The sequence below is a fragment of the Ascidiella aspersa genome, chromosome 8 (genome assembly GCF_963924565.1).
Source record: "Ascidiella aspersa chromosome 8, kaAscAspe10.2, whole genome shotgun sequence".
Classification (NCBI taxonomy): Eukaryota; Metazoa; Chordata; class Ascidiacea; order Phlebobranchia; family Ascidiidae; genus Ascidiella; species Ascidiella aspersa.
This window is the reverse complement of record NC_139454.1, coordinates 25,818,843-25,837,405: the sequence shown is the minus strand read 5'-3', so window position 1 is coordinate 25,837,405 and position 18,563 is coordinate 25,818,843. Positions and strand designations below refer to the sequence as shown.

The following is an 18,563-nucleotide window of genomic DNA, read 5'->3' as shown; positions in this document are numbered from 1 at the left end:
TAGTCATTACCTTACTTGAGACAATATTTCTCATTTGTTTTTCTCCAGTGTGAATGTTTCATAACAATAAAACATTTGTTTTGATTGACTGGCTACCAACAATACGACATCCCAAATATGAACTATCAGGTTTATTGGAAGATTTTCGGTATCAAAATGCACTTACAGAATTAAGCGAAAATGTGCTTCAAAAATAACACAAATCATCTACTATTATTGCACTACTAAAGTATCTTATGAATTGTAATTATAGGTAGGATTACAGAATGTATTGTTGTATACTTTTTGCTTCAATTATGTCAGGCTTATACATTTCAAGGATATTGTAACACAGCTGCTATAGAAAATATGCACTTGGCTTCATTTTAAACCATTTAAGGATTGATATAACCTGATAAATTATCACTTTTTGATCCTATGCTATTTCTAATCATCTATAAATTTTAGTTCCGCAATTTGAACAAAATTAAACTAAACATTCACTAATAAATGAAAAACAAAGGTTTGGCAATAGAAACCAAATAGCACCACAGAAAATTGTCAACGCTTTGTTTATAATTCATCCTTTGCTCTTTCTTCACTGGCTTCATTATCCGTGGCAACAGTGCTTATTATAAATGATTTGAAGTCAGCGCTGGTTCTACTTCCGGTATATTTGGCAATTTTTTCACCATCTTTGAAAAGTATTAAGGTTGGGTAGCCCTTCACCTTAAAATAAAATATGCAGTTTTTAAGAAAAGGATTATAAACTGCGGCTTTTTCACTAGGAAATAGCAATCTTCTTAGTGGAAATAGCAACTTTCTTATTTACTAGTTTCTATCCTAAAATTATTACCGAATATTTTAATATACTTAAGATGGCTTCTCAAACTAGGGGTCGCTTATTAAGAGGTCGTTAGTAAGTCCTTATAAAGTGTTAACATGCTAATGGCAAACATAATGAACATTACTTCAAGAAAGATTATGCTTTAAACTGTTAAACCTAAGGGGTCGCCAAAAGTTTCAATATAATAGAAGGGTTCAAACACTTGGGAAGCCCTGTTTATCACAGTTGTTGTACATGTATGTCTTTTGTCTATGTATCTTTCGTTATACTTTTTAAACTACTCGCACAATCGTACGTACTTCAGTATATATGCTTTTTTATTTTTCTACATCTGACTTCAAACCAGCTTCCTGATACTTTAATCTACTTAGTAGTTCATAACTCACATCATATTCTCGACAAAGAGCAGAGTTGTCTGTGCAGTCCATTTTTGCGATCTTAACGGTGAGGTCGTCAGGAAACACTTCGTTTGAAAGTTGGTCCCAAATGGGGGCTAGTCTTTTACAGAATCCGCACCAGGGTGCGTAGAACTTTATGAAAGTGACGTCGGTAGCTGTGTGGTATTCAAAGTTCTTGGCATCAAGCTCTATCACCGAACTATCTTCTTCCACATCCTAAGAAAAAGATTTAGTGACAATATTATGTTGTTGCCATAACTGCATTTTAAAATACATAAGAACAGATGGGTGGCTATGGGTTTGAATCCTGTTTGCAGAGTTTTCACTCAAATCACTCTTTTCAAATGACTTGACTGGAACTTCATTATGTGAATTTTTAAAATTAGTAACAAAGCGAGAAATAATTATGGGAGAATAAATAAAAATACATTAATACCTGACCCACCTAACCCACCTGAACCCAAACGCTAACTTGCACCCTAACCCAAATAATGTTAAAAAAAGAACCCCCCAGATGAAAATGTGGTAGGATTCTAGACCGGCGCCAAATTACCTCTTCTTTTTGTTTCTCTGCTGCTTTCGGTGGCTGAGTTGGGGGCACGGCGCCCTCCTTCGAAGGTTCACTGTCGTCTTTTGGCAAGTCTTTCATTTCTTTGATGAATTTCTCGAAACTATTGAGATCCCTTGCATTCTAAACAAATATAAATGGATGAAGAATATTTGTAGACGTTTGTTAAATACAGGGATGCATATTAGAAGGGAACTTGAAAAAGTGGTTTTATTTTGTTGAAGTCAGACTGAAGACTCGACCATATCTGCAAACTTTCCGGATTGGGGTTCATTTTTTTGGTTGTAAATCCGTGTGTAATACTTTCTGAATGTACCTGGTTGAAGGGACGAACCCTTACAGCAACCTTAATGCTTTCGCTTCCTGGCGTCATAACGGATTTTCTTCTTGCTTAGAATTAATTGCTTGGAAGGGGAGTAGAAATATTCCAAAGGTCATCTAGGTCCACGTTTACATTTTTAAGGAATGTAATTCGCAGTCCTGATTAAAACTATGACTTGGCTATGAATTCAATGCTTTAAATTTATCTTTTGTAACTTTAATGATTTGTTAAGATATTTTGAAATGCAATCCAACCTGATATTTCTTAATCTTTTTACCATCTTCGAACCAGAGAAGTGTCGGGTAGCCACGAACCTCATAAGCTGAACAAGCAGATTGATGGACTGTGCAATCAACCTAGAAACATGACATGAACGCATATTTGCATGCAACATAATGGCAACATTTTCATTTAAAATTGTAAAACAAATTATTTTTTATTACTTAAGTAACATCTAAAACTAGAAATGTTGAACGAGAGCTTGCAAAAGTTGTCAGCGTTAAAATCTTAAGTTGATTTAATTTCTTGAAATGGGTTTTTGTAAGTCAAATCTAATTGATATGATATAAGTCTTTGTACTGCTTTCTCAATTTTGCAATTTTTTAAGAAATATTGCTGAGATGCTGATAAACAATCTCGATAAACCCAACCAAATCAAAGGTGACCTGATTTTGGGGGTTGTGTCCTATGGGATGAAAAGCACTGTTATGTATAGGAGGTATTACAACACGGTTAGTTACCCTTGCGATGCGGACGTCATCTTGGTCCTCTTCTGTTGGTGTGTGAGCCTTGGCAAGCTCCGACCAGGTTGGTTCAAGACGCTTACAGTGGCCACACCACGGCGCATAGAACTTAATGAAATGCCTGCCCTTTGCTGTGGAATATATTAAATTTAATCAAAAAGGGTATTACCAAAAACATAGCAAAAAAATCTCTTTGAAATATGGCCTATTATATACATGTATAAAATACAACCTAGTTTTGTATCCTTAATGCAAATAAACAGCAAGGGTGTTGATATAATTAAACAGTTATCTAACCAAGCAGTCAAGAGTTTGTTTCCAATAAAATACTGCAGAAAAGTCTATATTGCAATGACAAAATATGTAAAATGCCTATTACCTATATGTTTGTCAAACCCGTCAGCTGTCAGATCGTAAAGTCCATCGTTGTGTTCGATAGCAACTCCTTCTGGGAGCGGCTCGACAGATTTTGTGACAAACATTCGTAGCGAGTCAATATCTCTGGCTCCGACATGACGAAATGCGTCAAGACCAGGATTGTACAACTTTAGTCTGGATTAAATATTAAGAACATGAATTTCAAGCAAATATCATCGATAAACAAGTTGTCCAAGACACTACTTTGTCAGTGATGCAATCTTACGTTGGATATCCAAGAACGCCTTGATCAGAGCAGAGTTTGGTTTCAGAAGTGCAATCAACCTTAAAAGTTAAATATATAAATAAGGTATTGTAAATCATAGGATTTTAAAAAATTTTTTAAGAAACACTGGTTGAGCCACTATAACATGATAAAATTACTTTTTATTGAGCTTATCCATAATGATAACATTCTACTGTTCCTCAAGGAATACTATTTGTGTTAACAGTGTTGTAATAAAAGAAGTCAGCGATTTTTATCCTTTTATGTCTTACGTCACCCCTTAAAAAAGTAATAGGTTTTCAGCACCCTGACTGGAATTTTCGTTGAGTATTTTACTGAAATGTCACTATAAATGGAACTGGAACAACACAATCAACCTAAAACATGTTGGAAACTGTCATTTGATATATCTCTAATCGTACACAAATAGTTGTATTAAGAAGCTTACTAATTGAGCAAAATTTGGATTCTTAAAAATTCTCAAATACCTATCGGCACCATTGAGCATTTAAAATGGCACACCACCCGGTTGAGAACCACTTACCTAAGTCAATAACTTAACTTAAGTGATTTGTTTTAAATGACTTTAGACTTTAGTTGTTAAATTTGTTCAATTTACCCAATTTCTGTTTGCAAAACAGTTGACCCAATAAATGTTGTTGTTTGATAGACAAAATATCACTCAGGATTACCAGCCTTAATATTTTAACATTTTATTTTGATAAATGACTGGGACTTAACGTGACTTGTTAATAATGCATACCTTTGCCATTGTAACATCAAGGTCTTCGTTGTCGTTTATTTCTGAAGTCAGTTCAGCCCAGATAGGTTTCAATCTTTGACAATGTCCACACCTTAACAATAAAAATGAGTTTAATATTTTTAATTTCACACAAAAGCTATTTAGCATGAAAAATAAAACAATAAAAAATTAGCAAAAGGTTTACCTTGTTTACTGTGTAAATTTTGACAGTTTGTTATTAAGTTAGTTGTATTATAATCTTACCATGGGGCATAAAACATGACGAAGTGTCTTTTGTTTGGAACGTTTTCCGTGAATTCAGCTTCAGTATAAAGGTAAGGTTCTTTATCTTGCTTAATATCATCTTCACACAATGCAATAAGCACAAACGCAAACAAGCAAGCCAACAGTAAAGTCGATTTCATTCTCCACATTTTCGTGTATAAAATAAAATCCGCTTAACACCAAACTACCCGGAATCTGATTTTAACTGTCAAATAAATAATTAGTTTTGTGAAATTATTGCAAAGCACCACGCAACTACAGAATAAAGTCAAAATGTTCACACCGCGCTAGCCTTTCTCCATTAATTCGTAAACGGCTTTGAAGTACCGGCGCCATGACAAGTTCTACAAACGAGGCTACGTCGACATTTTGACTGATTAATCGAAAACGTGGCACAATTTCAAGCGGCGCGCGCGATTGTTATGCCTTGCTTATCAAAGACCAATTCAAGTCTAATCAATATTACGCACTAATACTACTAAAAGCACATTAACAGGTGCTGAATCTCATCATAGCTAGGATTTGCTATCGTTTTTACACTTTAAGCAAGGCCTCGGGTAAACTGGAAAAACTTGTTCGGAATTTCGTAAAACGCGCAAACAGCAATTTACAGCAAAAGTCGAATTTTGCATTTTGTAGGAAACCTAGTCTGCAAACGTCTGCGTTTTTAAAACATCGAGGAAATGGAATGTGTACAACAACACAGTGGGGTGTACTTCGGAAAAAAATGGCCAAAAAACATTTTAATAACTTAAATAATATTTCCGCTAAAAAACAGAATTAGTCGGTTATAAATGGTTTACATTAGAACAATAGCTATAGGCCTACAGTTACACTGTTATCTGTAAATGTAGCTTGAAAACGAAAGTCAAGCCAATAGGGTTGAGTAAATCAACACCATCTTGCAAAGACGTTTTGATACACACTTGTATCATTATCAGTTAATCACGTTCACTCAATAGATTTGGCTTTAAGATTCATTTTTAATCTTTGGAATAAGAAAATGTTGTTCCGGCATTTCACACAGCTGTGCAGATTCTAAAAGGTCCAGAAATATTATCAAGAGGTTAAAACAGTTTTAGATTCGTTTTGCAGGACATCATAAGCAAAACAATTCCCACTGCTTTCTACAGACACCAAAAAGTCATTTTTTTTAAACTCGTTACCATAGCGTGACCTTCAACTATACTTGACCTTGTAAAGTATCACTCGATAGAAATAGTAAGAATATATGATACTTAATGATCATAATAACACGTAACGTTTACGCAAAGCACCAAAAAGTAACCCAAACGCGAAACAGTTTTCTTCCAAATCGCCTTGAAACATCACCAATAAGATTATAACCAGCTGAAGTAACATTTACCAAAACATTATATAAGGGACATGAACATGTTTGTTCCGAGTAAACATCTTAAACCAAGGACATACGCCGCTCATTAAATAACTGCATGGTGTTTCGTTTTAAAGTTCGGGAATCACATTGGCACATTTACACATTGCAGTTGCTATACTGCTTCAAATAGTGAATTCTAACTAACCCATGGCCATGCCATTGTTTTTGCTAACGAACTACTTGAATATAAAAATGTTTTGCGCTTCTCGCGCTATATGTTTGCGCAATTTAAGGTATTGTTTTAACCTAAATGCGCCGTGCAAAATTTTATTTTATATTTTGTAAATCCATAAGGTCTTTGCAAAATGGCTATTACATCGTAAGTACCATCAACTTCAAGATGTAGGCTACACACAAATTAGCCTATATTGGTACTTTTTTTGCCTAGTGCGAAACTTTTACGTGACTTGGGAATGCTGTGGAGCAATTATTGCTAAAATTTTCAGAACAAACGTTTCTTAAGATTACCTAATTACTTCGAATTCACGGTATGGCGTAACTTGTGACGCTATATTTAAATTTTATTTGTCACCTAGAAACAAAAATCCTGGATCCGCTCCTGTCTCTGGCTTATGTGTACAATAGGTTTGGTATACCAAGGTTGGAAAAGCCTCTCTAGTAGGGTTAACACAAAATCAGTCTGTACTCTGAAAAGTGATTTGGTCTGGAGCTGATAGCAGTAAAATCTGGGTCAAATGACAACTCTTGGTAAAGCTAATCAAATATTTTAGAAAAGTAACTTATATATAACGAAGAAGGTTGTTTTTGTTTGCCAACTGGAAAGACGAAAACAAGGGATGTTAAGTAAAAAGTTTTTTCTTTAATGTGATAAACTAACAATGTAGTGAGTGACACAAATATATGAGTGTGTTCTGTGTTTTAATGGAACTTTAAAAGGCCGCCCCACAGGTACGGATCAAGGCAAAATATCCACACGTGTGTTGTCTCTGTTTGTTATTATCTGAAAGCACGAAATGTGTTTTAAAAAACAAACAAGTGATTTACAATTGCTATGTTCAACGCTATGTCGCCATTCGTGTTATTTTACGCGTTGTTTTTCACCGAAGGTTGTGTTTTCGGCTACTTAGGTGTTCGTGTTTAAGGATTAAAGTTTAGGGGGGGGGCTGCAAGATGCTAGCGATTTCGATCTGAATTAAAATTTTAGTGTTTTAGTGCTCTGTAGCAACTATAGCAACCTATTGTATAGTATATATTCTACAAATATGTAAATGCATTGGGGGTGTGTTAGCAATTATACTTCAATTAGCAGCTTAGTTTAAACTTAGGTATTATTTATACGTTATTGAGAAATTGCTGCTTTGATTTCTTAAAAGAGTCAATAACATTTCAAAAAGCAACCAGGATTTTTGATTACTATAAAAAAGATTAAAATTTGAATGCACTGCTGTCTATTAGTTTGAATTTATGATTGCTGGTTGTAGTTTTGGATGACTTTTATGTGTTAAGAATAATTTTCGCGTTTTAACAGAACGTTGATGTTTTTTGCCTTTTCTTAATTTAAACCCAAAACATTGTGACCTATAATAAGGATTTATAAATATGAAATAAAAAAAAATAGAAAAATATTTCCTGTAGATATGCAAGTGTGCTACAATACAAAATAATTCAAGACATTTATGTTTTTTCTGGTCAAATAGTATCCTGTTTAGTGACATTTGTTAGTGGATGTTGAACACAAATATGTCTCAAGAAGCTTGCCTGTATTTGCAAGATGGAACAACGTATTGTGGAAAACATTTTGGTGCAGTTAAAGACATTGAAGGAGAATTAGGTGAAAACAGCGTTTAAAACAATAATTTTATACATTGTTTGTTTGTACCAATTAGCATACACATATTTCTACACTTTTGAGCTAATGGCTGGAGGTTGTAGCTGGATGTAGATTAAATATCAAAGCTTACATCAAAGTAGATAGAATTTTTAAACTACTATACCCTTTACTTTTTTAATAGAGTTTTGTTTTGTTTAAAAAAGATATCGGCAGAAAAAATATGAACAAAAAAATTGGTGAAAACACTAATATTGACCTTTACCTATTATGCTTCAAAATACACAGATTTAGCAGTATTTTCACACAGGCGATATTCATTGTTTTTTTTTTCAAAAGTATTTCAGACTGGAATGGTTGGTTATCCACAATCACTTACCGACCCTTCGTACAAAAGACAAATTCTTGTCCTGACTTATCCACTTGTTGGAAACTATGGAATTCCTAAAGATGAAAATGATGAGTTTGGGCTTTCCAAGTGGTAAATCCAATAAAATACATATATTCAAGTTCAGAAAAACCTAAAATTTACCTGCATTTAATAGTAATAGTTAAAATACCCAATATTTAGAAAGCTAGAAAAAAATATTAAAATTAATTTTTCAGTTTTTAAGTTATATAAATTGAACTGAGATATCTCAATAAAACATGCTTGCTGATGTTTATTTGATTCTTAGTTTTTTCACTTTGTGTGTTAATCTTACATGTTCAAAATGTTTGTGCCACATAACTTACATTTGTGCATACATGTGTGTAAATAAACACGCTAATTTACCAGTTAAAATGATGTATGACCACTGATATAGTAAAGCTGGTGAATTATTGTAAAACATTTATTACCTCAGAATTAGCAGACAGCATGCCAGCAATTTTTGTGAGTGTTATTTCGTCCAGGCAAGTTCTGATTGGCAGAAACTTACCTGATTGGCGAGTTGCAAATTTTAATTCAAGGTTAACTTGTTTTCAAGGTTTGAATCCAATGCTATCCATGTGGCTGGTCTAATTGTAACACATTGCTGTGAAGAACCGAGCCACTGGTCAACCTACTTGTCCCTTTCTCAGTGGTTAGAAAAGAACAATGTACCAGCAATTCAAGGTAAAAGTCAATGGCATAGTGAATATAAGTTGAAAACTGTTGCCGTATTTAATTATTCAACTAAGTCGTTCTTTTAGAACCAGTGTTGTAAACAAATCAAAGTATTGTTTTAAAAAAAATACTGTTTTCCTGTCAAATTATGCACAAAGCAAAAGTCCAAGTCATTTTTGAAAAATATGATTTGAAAAATAATTAAAATTGATTCTATCTGATCATAGGCAAATTTTTTAGATTGTAAACAACAAAAATGTTCCATATAGGTAACCAAACTGTTGTATAAGCAAAATTTGACGAGAAATGAGCTAAATTTTACTTCTAGACATGTCCAAGTCAAGTCCTTTATACTTAAACGCCTTTTATCAAATCAAGTCATTTAAAAACAGCAACCTAGGTGCAATTAAGTCAAGTGTTAAAAATTTGGTTTTAATTTGGTTTTGATTTAGTTTTCACATTGACATATAAAAAAAAAAAAAAAAATTCTGACATATCAAAAGAAAGTTTTGACACATCAAAAGTAAGGAAAAGTCTAATTGTATTTATCTAATGCGTAATAATCTTTCCAGGGATTGATACGAGGGCTTTGACAAAGAAGATTCGAATGCAAGGCTCACTGCTTTGCAAACTGAAAGTTGGTCCTTTGGTTAGCGGGGTCCACAAGTCAAACTTTTCTGATCCAAATCTTCTGCATCTTGTCAAAGAAGTCTCAATTAAAGTAGGAAGTCAATATTTCTAGCGTTTTCAAATTAGTTAATTAGTCGGTAAAATGTTTGTTTGGTTGCATAACTGCTATAAGTATGAAAAATAGAAATGCTCATAGGCTTGAAAGATTTTTTATTATAATAGTTACCTTATAATTTTTTTCCCAGCATTTATCTTTATAGAGTGAGCCATTTTTGAAGTTTTTATTTTGAATATATTATAGTTGCATAATGTTCTTGTGATACAAGCAATTTTTTACTGATTTCTAATAAACGTAACAGTTAGGGTCAAAACTTGTACAATAAGACCTTTTGGCCAAAAAATGTCATTTTCACATAACTTATTTCATTGCCAATAAAAAGTTTATGAACCTTGAATATACTAAAGGAAAGCTATGTTCTACTAAGGAAAGATACATAACGTTAATATTTCCTAAATTCTTTAAGAAACCAATTGTTTACAATCCTGATGGTGATGTCCATATTGTGGCTGTGGACTGCGGGATAAAATTCAACCAGATAAAGTGTCTCTGCTCTCGAGGGGCAAAGGTCACCGTGGTCCCCTGGGACTACAACTTCAATAAGTTAGGTAAAAAGACATTTTTAATGGTTTTAGGTTCTTTAAAGTAATTTTGGTGTTTTTTAATTCAGAATATGATGGCCTGTTCCTTAGCAATGGACCTGGTGATCCGACACTTTGCAAAGAAACAATCAAGAATATTGCTGGTATGGTTTATAGTTTTCTAAATATTTTTTACAAATCTACTTTTCTATAACACAATGTTGCCTTATTCTGCTAGAAATGAAATCAGTTGCCTGTAATAGTTACACAATGGCCACTAAAACTAGCCTGTGGTAAGCATCGAACTCACGTCCTTGGACATACCGGGACCGACACTCTACCAACTAAGCTACATAAACTCTGTAAGAGCTAGCTGAGTTTGTACTGCAACAAATGGATTAAACACGGTCCTCAGAATTAAAAAAGGAATATTTATATTTTACTAGCCTGGGATGTTACACTGTTGACTAATATGTATTGTATATACTAGTTATTATTTAACCTTTCTGCATTGGTAAAGTAGTTTGATCATCATGACTTATATGAGCATTCTTGGTAACAACACTGCACACTTTTTATTTACAGATTATATGAAAGGAGTAAACCCACTTCCAATGTTCGGCATCTGTCTTGGCCACCAGCTGATCAGCCTGGCCATAGGAGCTGGATCTTTCAAGATGAAGTTTGGCAACCGCGGTCACAACCAACCTTGTACCTTGTGTGGGACCAACCGATGTTACATAACATCACAGGTGAGCTATATCGGGGCTTGTCACAAACAAAAATATATTTGTTTGGGGGGAGAGGGATTAAAATTACGTTACATTTGTTGCACTTATCTATCTAATAGTTTTATTTAAACATTTTGAAATTGTCTCAGGCGCTTTGATCATCAGCATAATTATTTTTTGACCTGATAAAGCACAGTTGTGCGAAAGATTGTCAACTGTGCAAAACAACCTGTCGATCAACTGTTGTTCAGTTTTGATATATTTTTTATTAGAACCATGGTTTTGCTGTCGATGCTGACAATCTTCCCGAAGGTTGGAAGCCGTTGTTTACCAATGCAAATGATTCAACGAACGAGGGAATCGTACACGATTCGTTGCCTTTCTTCAGCTGCCAATTCCACCCAGAACACACAGTAAGGATTTGACACAAAATTATTTTGCATCTCCTCTTTCCAAAAATCTATATGTATTGGACAAAAAGAGGAATATTGACATACTTGTGTTAACATAGACCCGGCTATGTTATCGCGGTCAAAAATTTTCGCTTGAATGGCGTCACTAAATGTGCACTGAAAAGATGAGTTTATACATGGAGTAATATATATTTAACTTTTTATACTTTCATTGCTTGATAAATGTTAATAAATTGTGAGATGAAATTTCCCTTAAGGGTCCTATTCATTTTATTTTAACAAACAATGATCTTTATTATGCAACTGTAACTGTTCGTATTAATAACCCAAACTACTTGGCAGGTATTTTGCTATATTGCGTCATAGAAAAAAATGCTTAGTAGTTGTTCTGTCAGAGTCGCAAATTGCACACATCAAATTGTTTTTGGGTGTTTAGGGGTACTCGGAGTGCCCTAATCACCCCAAAATCTGTACCATGGGTATTGTCCTATAAGTGTAAGTATTATAGTGGAGTAATGCACAAAGCTAATAACATTGTTGTTACACTTTCTATTTAGTTTGTTTTAACCACAAAAACCAACTTAAAAAACAACAAGTTTTTTTTCACAATGACCATTGTCTTTTAGCCTGGTCCGCATGATTTGGAATGCATGTTTGACATCTTTATGCAATCCGTGCGAAATCACAAAAGTCATCTCACCGACGTTTCAGTGAAGCAACTAATCAACACGTCACTTGTTCGGCCAGAATTCAACACAATTGTCAAAATAAAACCAATGAAAGTTCTTATTCTTGGTTCCGGAGGTTTGTTATTACGTTCTATGCCTTTTGCCAGATATAGCCAATTTGGTAGCCCTATTGATAAATCGATTTTTAATGGTTTTTCCAACCAACACTGTTACCCATTTTTTTATATACCTACCTTTTCTACAAATATTGGATTTCAAAGCTTATAAAGAATCTTAACTTTCTTAAATTTTAGTCTACTATTTTTTATAAATGCTTTTTTTCTCTCCAAAGTTTTATTGAGATGTCGGTAATGACGGTTTATTGTTTTGAGAACAATACAGAAACTTTACTTTATTGAAACTTTCTCTTAAAAGTATTCAAAAAATACTAAAAAAGCATGATTTTGTGTTTTTGTCATTAATATTGTCAATTCTATTGTTAAATACATATAATATTAATTAAATGTTTGTCTGTTAAGGTTTAAGCATCGGTCAAGCCGGTGAGTTTGACTATTCTGGCACGCAGGCGATCAAGGCGATGAAGGAAGAACAAATAAGGACCGTGCTGATAAACCCCAACATCGCCACCGTTCAAACTTCACACGGCCTCGCAGATAAAATCTACTTTCTACCGATCACACCAGAGTATGTAACACAGGTAAATTGTGGTTGTGTTTAACAACTATTCTTGCGCTTGTTCATCTGTTTGTGTTTTTAAGTTGCTTTTACTTATACAACTGATTTGTGTGAAAGTTTGTCAACATTACAATCTAACTTATCATTAAACAGTGCCACCTGATTTCCTAAAAAAATGTTTATTAATCATGTGTTGGCATTTAGGCTACACCCTTTTTTTAAACTCCAATGACCATTCCCTTTACTGTTTATATTTATTACATACTTTTAGAAAATTCATTACACTTATCCACTTTTTCTGCTATCATTATCCCATAACAGGAACGTGCATCAAGGTACATATAATGTTGCCAAAAATAGGTTTGTTCGCAAAAAGTATTATGACAAAGCATTTCACAATTTATACTTATTTTTTATGAACAAACTTTTTGCTAATGTTTATTCTTTTTTCTGTTTTAGGTTATTCAGTGTGAAAGGCCGAATGGAGTTTTGTTAACCTTCGGTGGCCAAACTGCATTAAACTGTGGAGTTAAACTTGAAAATAATGGAGTATTTGAAAAGTACAATGTAAAGGTATGTTGCACATTCTAAGAAAAACAAGTTTTAGTTTATCATGAAGCTTTTAAATATTTGAAATTCCTTTAGGTTTTGGGAACTCCAATTTCGTCGATTGAAATGACCGAGGACCGAAAGGTTTTTGCGAATAAAATGATGGAAATTGGTGAAAGAGTCGCCCCAAGTGACGCAGCTTATAATGTCAATGAGGTGTGGAAACATGAATGATTTAATTTCAAAACTGTGATTTACTTTTGTCTTTGCCCTTCTTTTGTGTTGTTTTTTGTCTTCTAGTTATATAATGTCAATGAGGTTTAAAAACATGGTTATTCATTTATTCCAAAACTCTGAATTACTTTTATTCTTGTTTTAATTTAGTGTTTCTTACCTTTTTTGGAATCACATATTTTATAGTTTTAGCATTACTGTTGCTGTTACAATTTAACTGTTGTTATCTAAAGTTTTCTTTTCTAGTGTAGAATTGAATGCTTTATAAAAAGAAAAAGACAACAACAATATAATCTTCTCATACTTTTTATTTTAATGACACCTTAAACAAAAAAAATTGTCAATTTTTTGTTTTTTTTACTATATGAACCTGATTTTAAGGCAATCTTATAATTTTTGTAATCCCAGGTAGAGGTAATAACAAACCTTTAATTTATTAACAATTGTCTTAATAAAAACGAATTGTTTTTATTATCATTTTTTTTTATTATTATAGGCCGATTTTCAATATTTATAAAGTAAAGTTTTAATTCCAGGCAGAAATAATAGCGGAGCGCCTCGGCTACCCTGTTCTTGTACGAGCTGCTTACGCTTTGGGGGGTCTCGGTTCTGGCTTTGCGAACAACAAATCGGAACTCACAAAACTCGCCCAGTCTGCGTTCGCTCACACGACTCAGGTGAGCAGTAAAGAATCACTAGACTACAATATTTATTATTTATTTTATCGTAACAATGTTAATTTTTTTCTAAATGACTGTCTGAATAAACCGAAATTGTTACGACCTTTTAGACTTAAATTGTTACAAATGTCGTTTTATATACATTTTTTATTTTTTTCCAGGTTTTTGTTGACAAGTCTTTGAAAGGATGGAAAGAAGTTGAATATGAAGTGGTGCGCGATGCCTACGACAATTGCATTACGGTAATTTTGATTATGAGGCAAAAATTGGCTGTATTTTGTTTGATGAATAAAAAGTTTAAAAAAGTACTTGAAGCCTTGAAAATATAACTGACCTATCAAATTTTTTACACATTCGATAGAATAAGGTTGCCGAAACATTTGAAAAGAGCAAAATGCTGATTTTATCAAATTTTATGGCTTTCCTGTTTTATTGTAATAACTGAGAAAATATTTGTGTTTTCCACCCCAAAAAAGTTTATGCTTTAAAAAACACATTTATCACCAATATTTTAACGAAAACAAAAATTTGCAAAAATTTTTTTATCAAGTTACGACAAAATGTTAAACTTATTCTTATGCATGTTTAGGAAATTTTTCAGCAGATTTTCTATAATTCTTTTTAGCACAGAACGTTTTTTATGTTACTTACAAATTCACTAACTTTTATTGGTTTGTCTTTTTTCAATCGTCAACATTCAACAAAATTCGTCCTATTTTTTACTTTAATTATATAAATTGTTGCTACCGGGCATATTTAATCAAAAGTAGCTCCTCTGGTAATTGTAATTTTTAACCATTGTTTCGGCAACCTATTTAAATCACCTTTGACAGGGTGAATGAAACCTTATAACGTGCAATTATTAGAGAAGCTGTTTTTGACTATTATTTTTCTCAAACAGGTTTGTAATATGGAGAACGTGGACCCTCTTGGGATCCACACGGGGGAGTCAATTGTTGTCGCTCCGAGCCAGACACTGACCGACCAGGATTACAACCGGCTCCGTACGACCGCTATCCGGTGCATCCGGCACCTGGCTGTTGTGGGGGAGTGCAACATTCAATACGCCGTCAACCCAGAATCTGATGAAGTTAGTTTTTAAAACATTGTTAATGCAATTGCTCACATCGTTTTATTAACTTGTATATGCAGAATATGTTTTGGGTATTTTACTGTATGACATTTAAACTGATGGGGTTTCTTAAAAGAAAATATGACAATTTTCATTTAATCTATAACATATTTTGTTTGTCTTTCAATTGAATAAATGTTGTTTTTTGTTATTTTAGTTTGAAATATTAGTGCTTACCTGTAATTTAGAATTTCTATTCATTTCAGGAAACACACTTCTGTATAGTTATATCATGACTAACATCCTATTTATTAAGTTAAATGTTAAAACTATAACACTTTTTGGTTTCTTATCCTTTTTTGTTAAAGGTCATTGCTTTAATGGTCTTTAATATGTTTCCAGTATTACATCATCGAAGTTAACGCTCGCTTATCACGGAGCTCAGCTCTTGCGAGCAAAGCGACCGGATATCCACTCGCATACATCGCTGCTAAACTTGCACTTGGAATTCCCCTGCCTGAATTGAAGTATGTGGGGTTTTAATGTTCTTGTAATATTTCCATTTAAGTATAGGAAACTTTTTAAAAACACTCAACCAGACGCGAGTAACAAGTATTGCATTAAATATACTGTTGCTGCCAGACCTTGCATCAAGTATAAAATTGTTCTATATGCGTTATTAAAATGTTTCCAATGTGTATGGATAATTTTTGTACACAAAAAAGTTAATTCTTTATTGTTCTGGGAAAAAAAAACACTTGGCTGACCAAGTAATAGAAATGGCTATTCTTATTTTACATCTCTCAAACAAACAAGACACCAAATTTGAAAAGTTTGCAGAAACTATTTGCCATGAAGTTTCTTAACCATCATCGCTTTTATGCATCAATAGAAGTCATACATACAGCTGTCGATAGACAATCGATTCTTCATTCTAGATGAAATATATTTGTTTTGTAGAAATATTGTGACCGGCTCCACGACGGCCAACTTTGAACCAAGTCTTGATTATTGCGTCGTTAAAGTTCCACGATGGGATTTAAGAAAGTTTTCGCGAGTCAGCACCGAAATCGGGAGCAGCATGAAAAGTGTCGGCGAGGTGCAAAGATTTGTTAGTTTAGGGTTTATATTACTTTAAACAGCAGTCCGTGGCCACATCCATCCCGCCGGTTTCTTTTACTTTGCCCATTTCCTTAATGATTTTAAAACACAGTTTTAATTCTTTATTAGGTAAAAAAATTGTCTATTCCAAATTTAAGCTCAATTTTAACGAAAATTTTAAACTAAACAACATTACTTTTTGTTGTAACCAGAATTCCTTTTATTTTGTGAGTCAACTGATTCTATAGACATTTTATAATTAGTTTTCGAAAGCTACATTTGCAGCGACAATTATTTTATCTGAAAAATGTTTTCAAAGGTGATGGCGATCGGAGTTACGTTTGAGGAAGCGTTCCAGAAAGCTCTGCGAATGGTCGATGAAAACTGCAATGGATTTTGCCACGATGTCCAACCAGTTTCAAAAGAGGTCGGTTTTTGTTTCTTGCTTTACAAGTTATAAAAAGTTAAATATATTTATGCATTCTAATGCTGTTTCATCTTCTTCAATTAAATAATTTTATTTTTAATTCTGCTATTTTTGCACTGTTTAAAATTAAGTTTTTGCGATTTGTAGTTTTCTGATTGTTTTCCAGCAAAAATAAAACGCTTTATTATTTTTCTCTGATTTTCAAAATCATTCTGCAGATATTATTTTATTTGAAAAAAAAAGAAATTGCAAATTGTCCAATAAAAAAAATCAATTATTTTTTAACAAAAATAAAATTTGTTTGATCTATGCTCTTCAAGAAGCAATAAAAATTTATTGCTTTTTATAAAGAAAAAATGTGTATCTTATGCTCATAATGTCGACAATTTTGCATGTAAGATATTTGTAATTACGTTGATATTTGTGCTATTTCTCAAATTTCAGGTATCGGTTTAAGAATAAACTATGAAGTATCGAACACCCCTGGTAGTATTAAATTGTTACGGCGGTTGGGTTTAGTTGCTTTAATTCGATTTTTTCTAATATTTGACCTAAAATTGAGTATTGACTTTATCTGGCTTTTACTTAAATTGCAAAATGACAACAAATAATACACAATTTTTTTTCTGGACAAAAATGAAGTTTGTTTTATATATGTTCTTAAAACAGCAATAAAACGTTTCCGTTTTTTATGTTGGCAGGCGTTGCAGAATCCGACCGACAAGCGCATGTTTGTCCTAGCATCTGCTTTGTACGCTGGTTACGACGTGGACACACTTTACCAACTCACCTGCATCGATAAGTGGTTTCTGTACAAGTTCAAGAACATCATCGCTACAGCGAAAATGCTCGAGAAATGTGACCTTGACGAAGTGAGCGGTGAAGGTCACCAGTTGCTGTCAAGAGATCTCATGTTCAGAGCAAAACAACTCGGGTTCTCTGACAAGCAAATTGCTGGATGCATTAAAAGGTTGAGAATATTTCTCCTTATAGTCGAATATATCTCTTAGACTTGACAAACATGTAACATAGTAACATGTAACATGTGTTTCGTTAATATTTGTCGATTTTAAATCTTGAAATCAGGCGGCACTGTTTTGTTTTTTTTACTTTAGCCTCATGAAACACGGTTGTGCGAAAGCTTGCCAAGAAAAATATACAATTTGTTTAACAGTGATACCTGATTTCCATATATTTACAATTTTTCAAAATGACTTTTGTTTAATACACAATACACATGATAAAGCCTGAAATAATAGTATCAATTATCAATAAAAAATTATTTTTACTAATAATTATCAAAAAGTTTTTTTAGCACACACAGTTGACAAAGGTTTAGTGTGAATAAAACAAAGCCTAACCATTTTATCTATTTAACTTTCACCCCAACCCTTTTCACTACACAGTTTGATAGAACTACGGGTGTAGTGTGTACTTAACATAATCTAAGCCTAACCTCATATTTTTGTTGCCTAGCACCGACCTGTTCGTCCGCCAATCCCGCAAGTCGTTTAAGCTTTGGCCGAAGGTTCGTCAAATCGACACAGTGGCAGCCGAGTGGCCGGCATCTACCAACTACCTCTACCTTACCTATGGCGTGGAGGGAGAAGTTGATGATGACGTGGAGTTCGACGCGAAGTCAATCATTGTGCTCGGGTCTGGGGCTTACAGGATCGGAAGCAGTGTGGAGTTTGACTGGTGCGCTGTGCAATGCGTCACCGAACTGCAGAAGGTGGGTGTTTGTTTGTGCTTTTTAAGTTATTCCGTGCTCTTCAGTAATTTTCACTGTAAAGCTTTCAAATAACTAGCAGAATTCATCAGATTTTATTATGGAAAGTTAGGTGTGATAAACAGCTAACAAAAAATGATATAAAAAGGCTTTTCATACAACATGAGAATGTTTGCATGAACTTAACTAAGCACC

The 18,563-nt window shown here is 33.5% G+C and overlaps 2 protein-coding genes across 2 annotated transcripts in view; one reads left to right on the top strand and one right to left on the bottom strand.

Annotated features, from left to right (window-relative positions):
• Positions 1-116: 116 nt before the first annotated feature.
• On the bottom strand, positions 117-4,728 carry LOC146137060 (thioredoxin domain-containing protein 5-like). The gene is made up of 9 exons (XM_083395192.1): positions 4,507-4,728; positions 4,264-4,354; positions 3,501-3,559; positions 3,237-3,409; positions 2,855-2,988; positions 2,369-2,470; positions 1,778-1,915; positions 1,213-1,440; positions 117-708 (listed from the first exon to the last, which is right to left on the bottom strand). Exons 1-9 carry the CDS (start codon positions 4,674-4,676, stop codon positions 553-555), a joined length of 1,251 nt encoding a protein of 416 aa, XP_083251318.1. The 5' UTR covers positions 4,677-4,728; the 3' UTR covers positions 117-552.
• A 2,858-nt stretch (positions 4,729-7,586) lies between these two features.
• The window catches only part of LOC146137058 (multifunctional protein CAD-like), a 33,608-nt gene continuing 22,631 nt past the window's right edge, over positions 7,587-18,563 (top strand). Inside the window, exons 1-20 of the mRNA XM_083395001.1 lie at positions 7,587-7,715; positions 8,052-8,193; positions 8,681-8,808; positions 9,372-9,520; positions 9,954-10,095; positions 10,158-10,232; positions 10,654-10,820; positions 11,072-11,212; positions 11,839-12,016; positions 12,420-12,598; positions 13,036-13,149; positions 13,222-13,341; positions 13,896-14,036; positions 14,201-14,281; positions 14,941-15,129; positions 15,514-15,638; positions 16,072-16,210; positions 16,532-16,639; positions 17,341-17,609; positions 18,116-18,371. Coding sequence (XP_083251127.1) covers positions 7,610-7,715; positions 8,052-8,193; positions 8,681-8,808; positions 9,372-9,520; positions 9,954-10,095; positions 10,158-10,232; positions 10,654-10,820; positions 11,072-11,212; positions 11,839-12,016; positions 12,420-12,598; positions 13,036-13,149; positions 13,222-13,341; positions 13,896-14,036; positions 14,201-14,281; positions 14,941-15,129; positions 15,514-15,638; positions 16,072-16,210; positions 16,532-16,639; positions 17,341-17,609; positions 18,116-18,371 — 2,949 coding nt within the window. The 5' untranslated portion in view covers positions 7,587-7,609. The remainder of the gene's footprint in view (positions 7,716-8,051; positions 8,194-8,680; positions 8,809-9,371; positions 9,521-9,953; positions 10,096-10,157; positions 10,233-10,653; positions 10,821-11,071; positions 11,213-11,838; positions 12,017-12,419; positions 12,599-13,035; positions 13,150-13,221; positions 13,342-13,895; positions 14,037-14,200; positions 14,282-14,940; positions 15,130-15,513; positions 15,639-16,071; positions 16,211-16,531; positions 16,640-17,340; positions 17,610-18,115; positions 18,372-18,563) is intronic.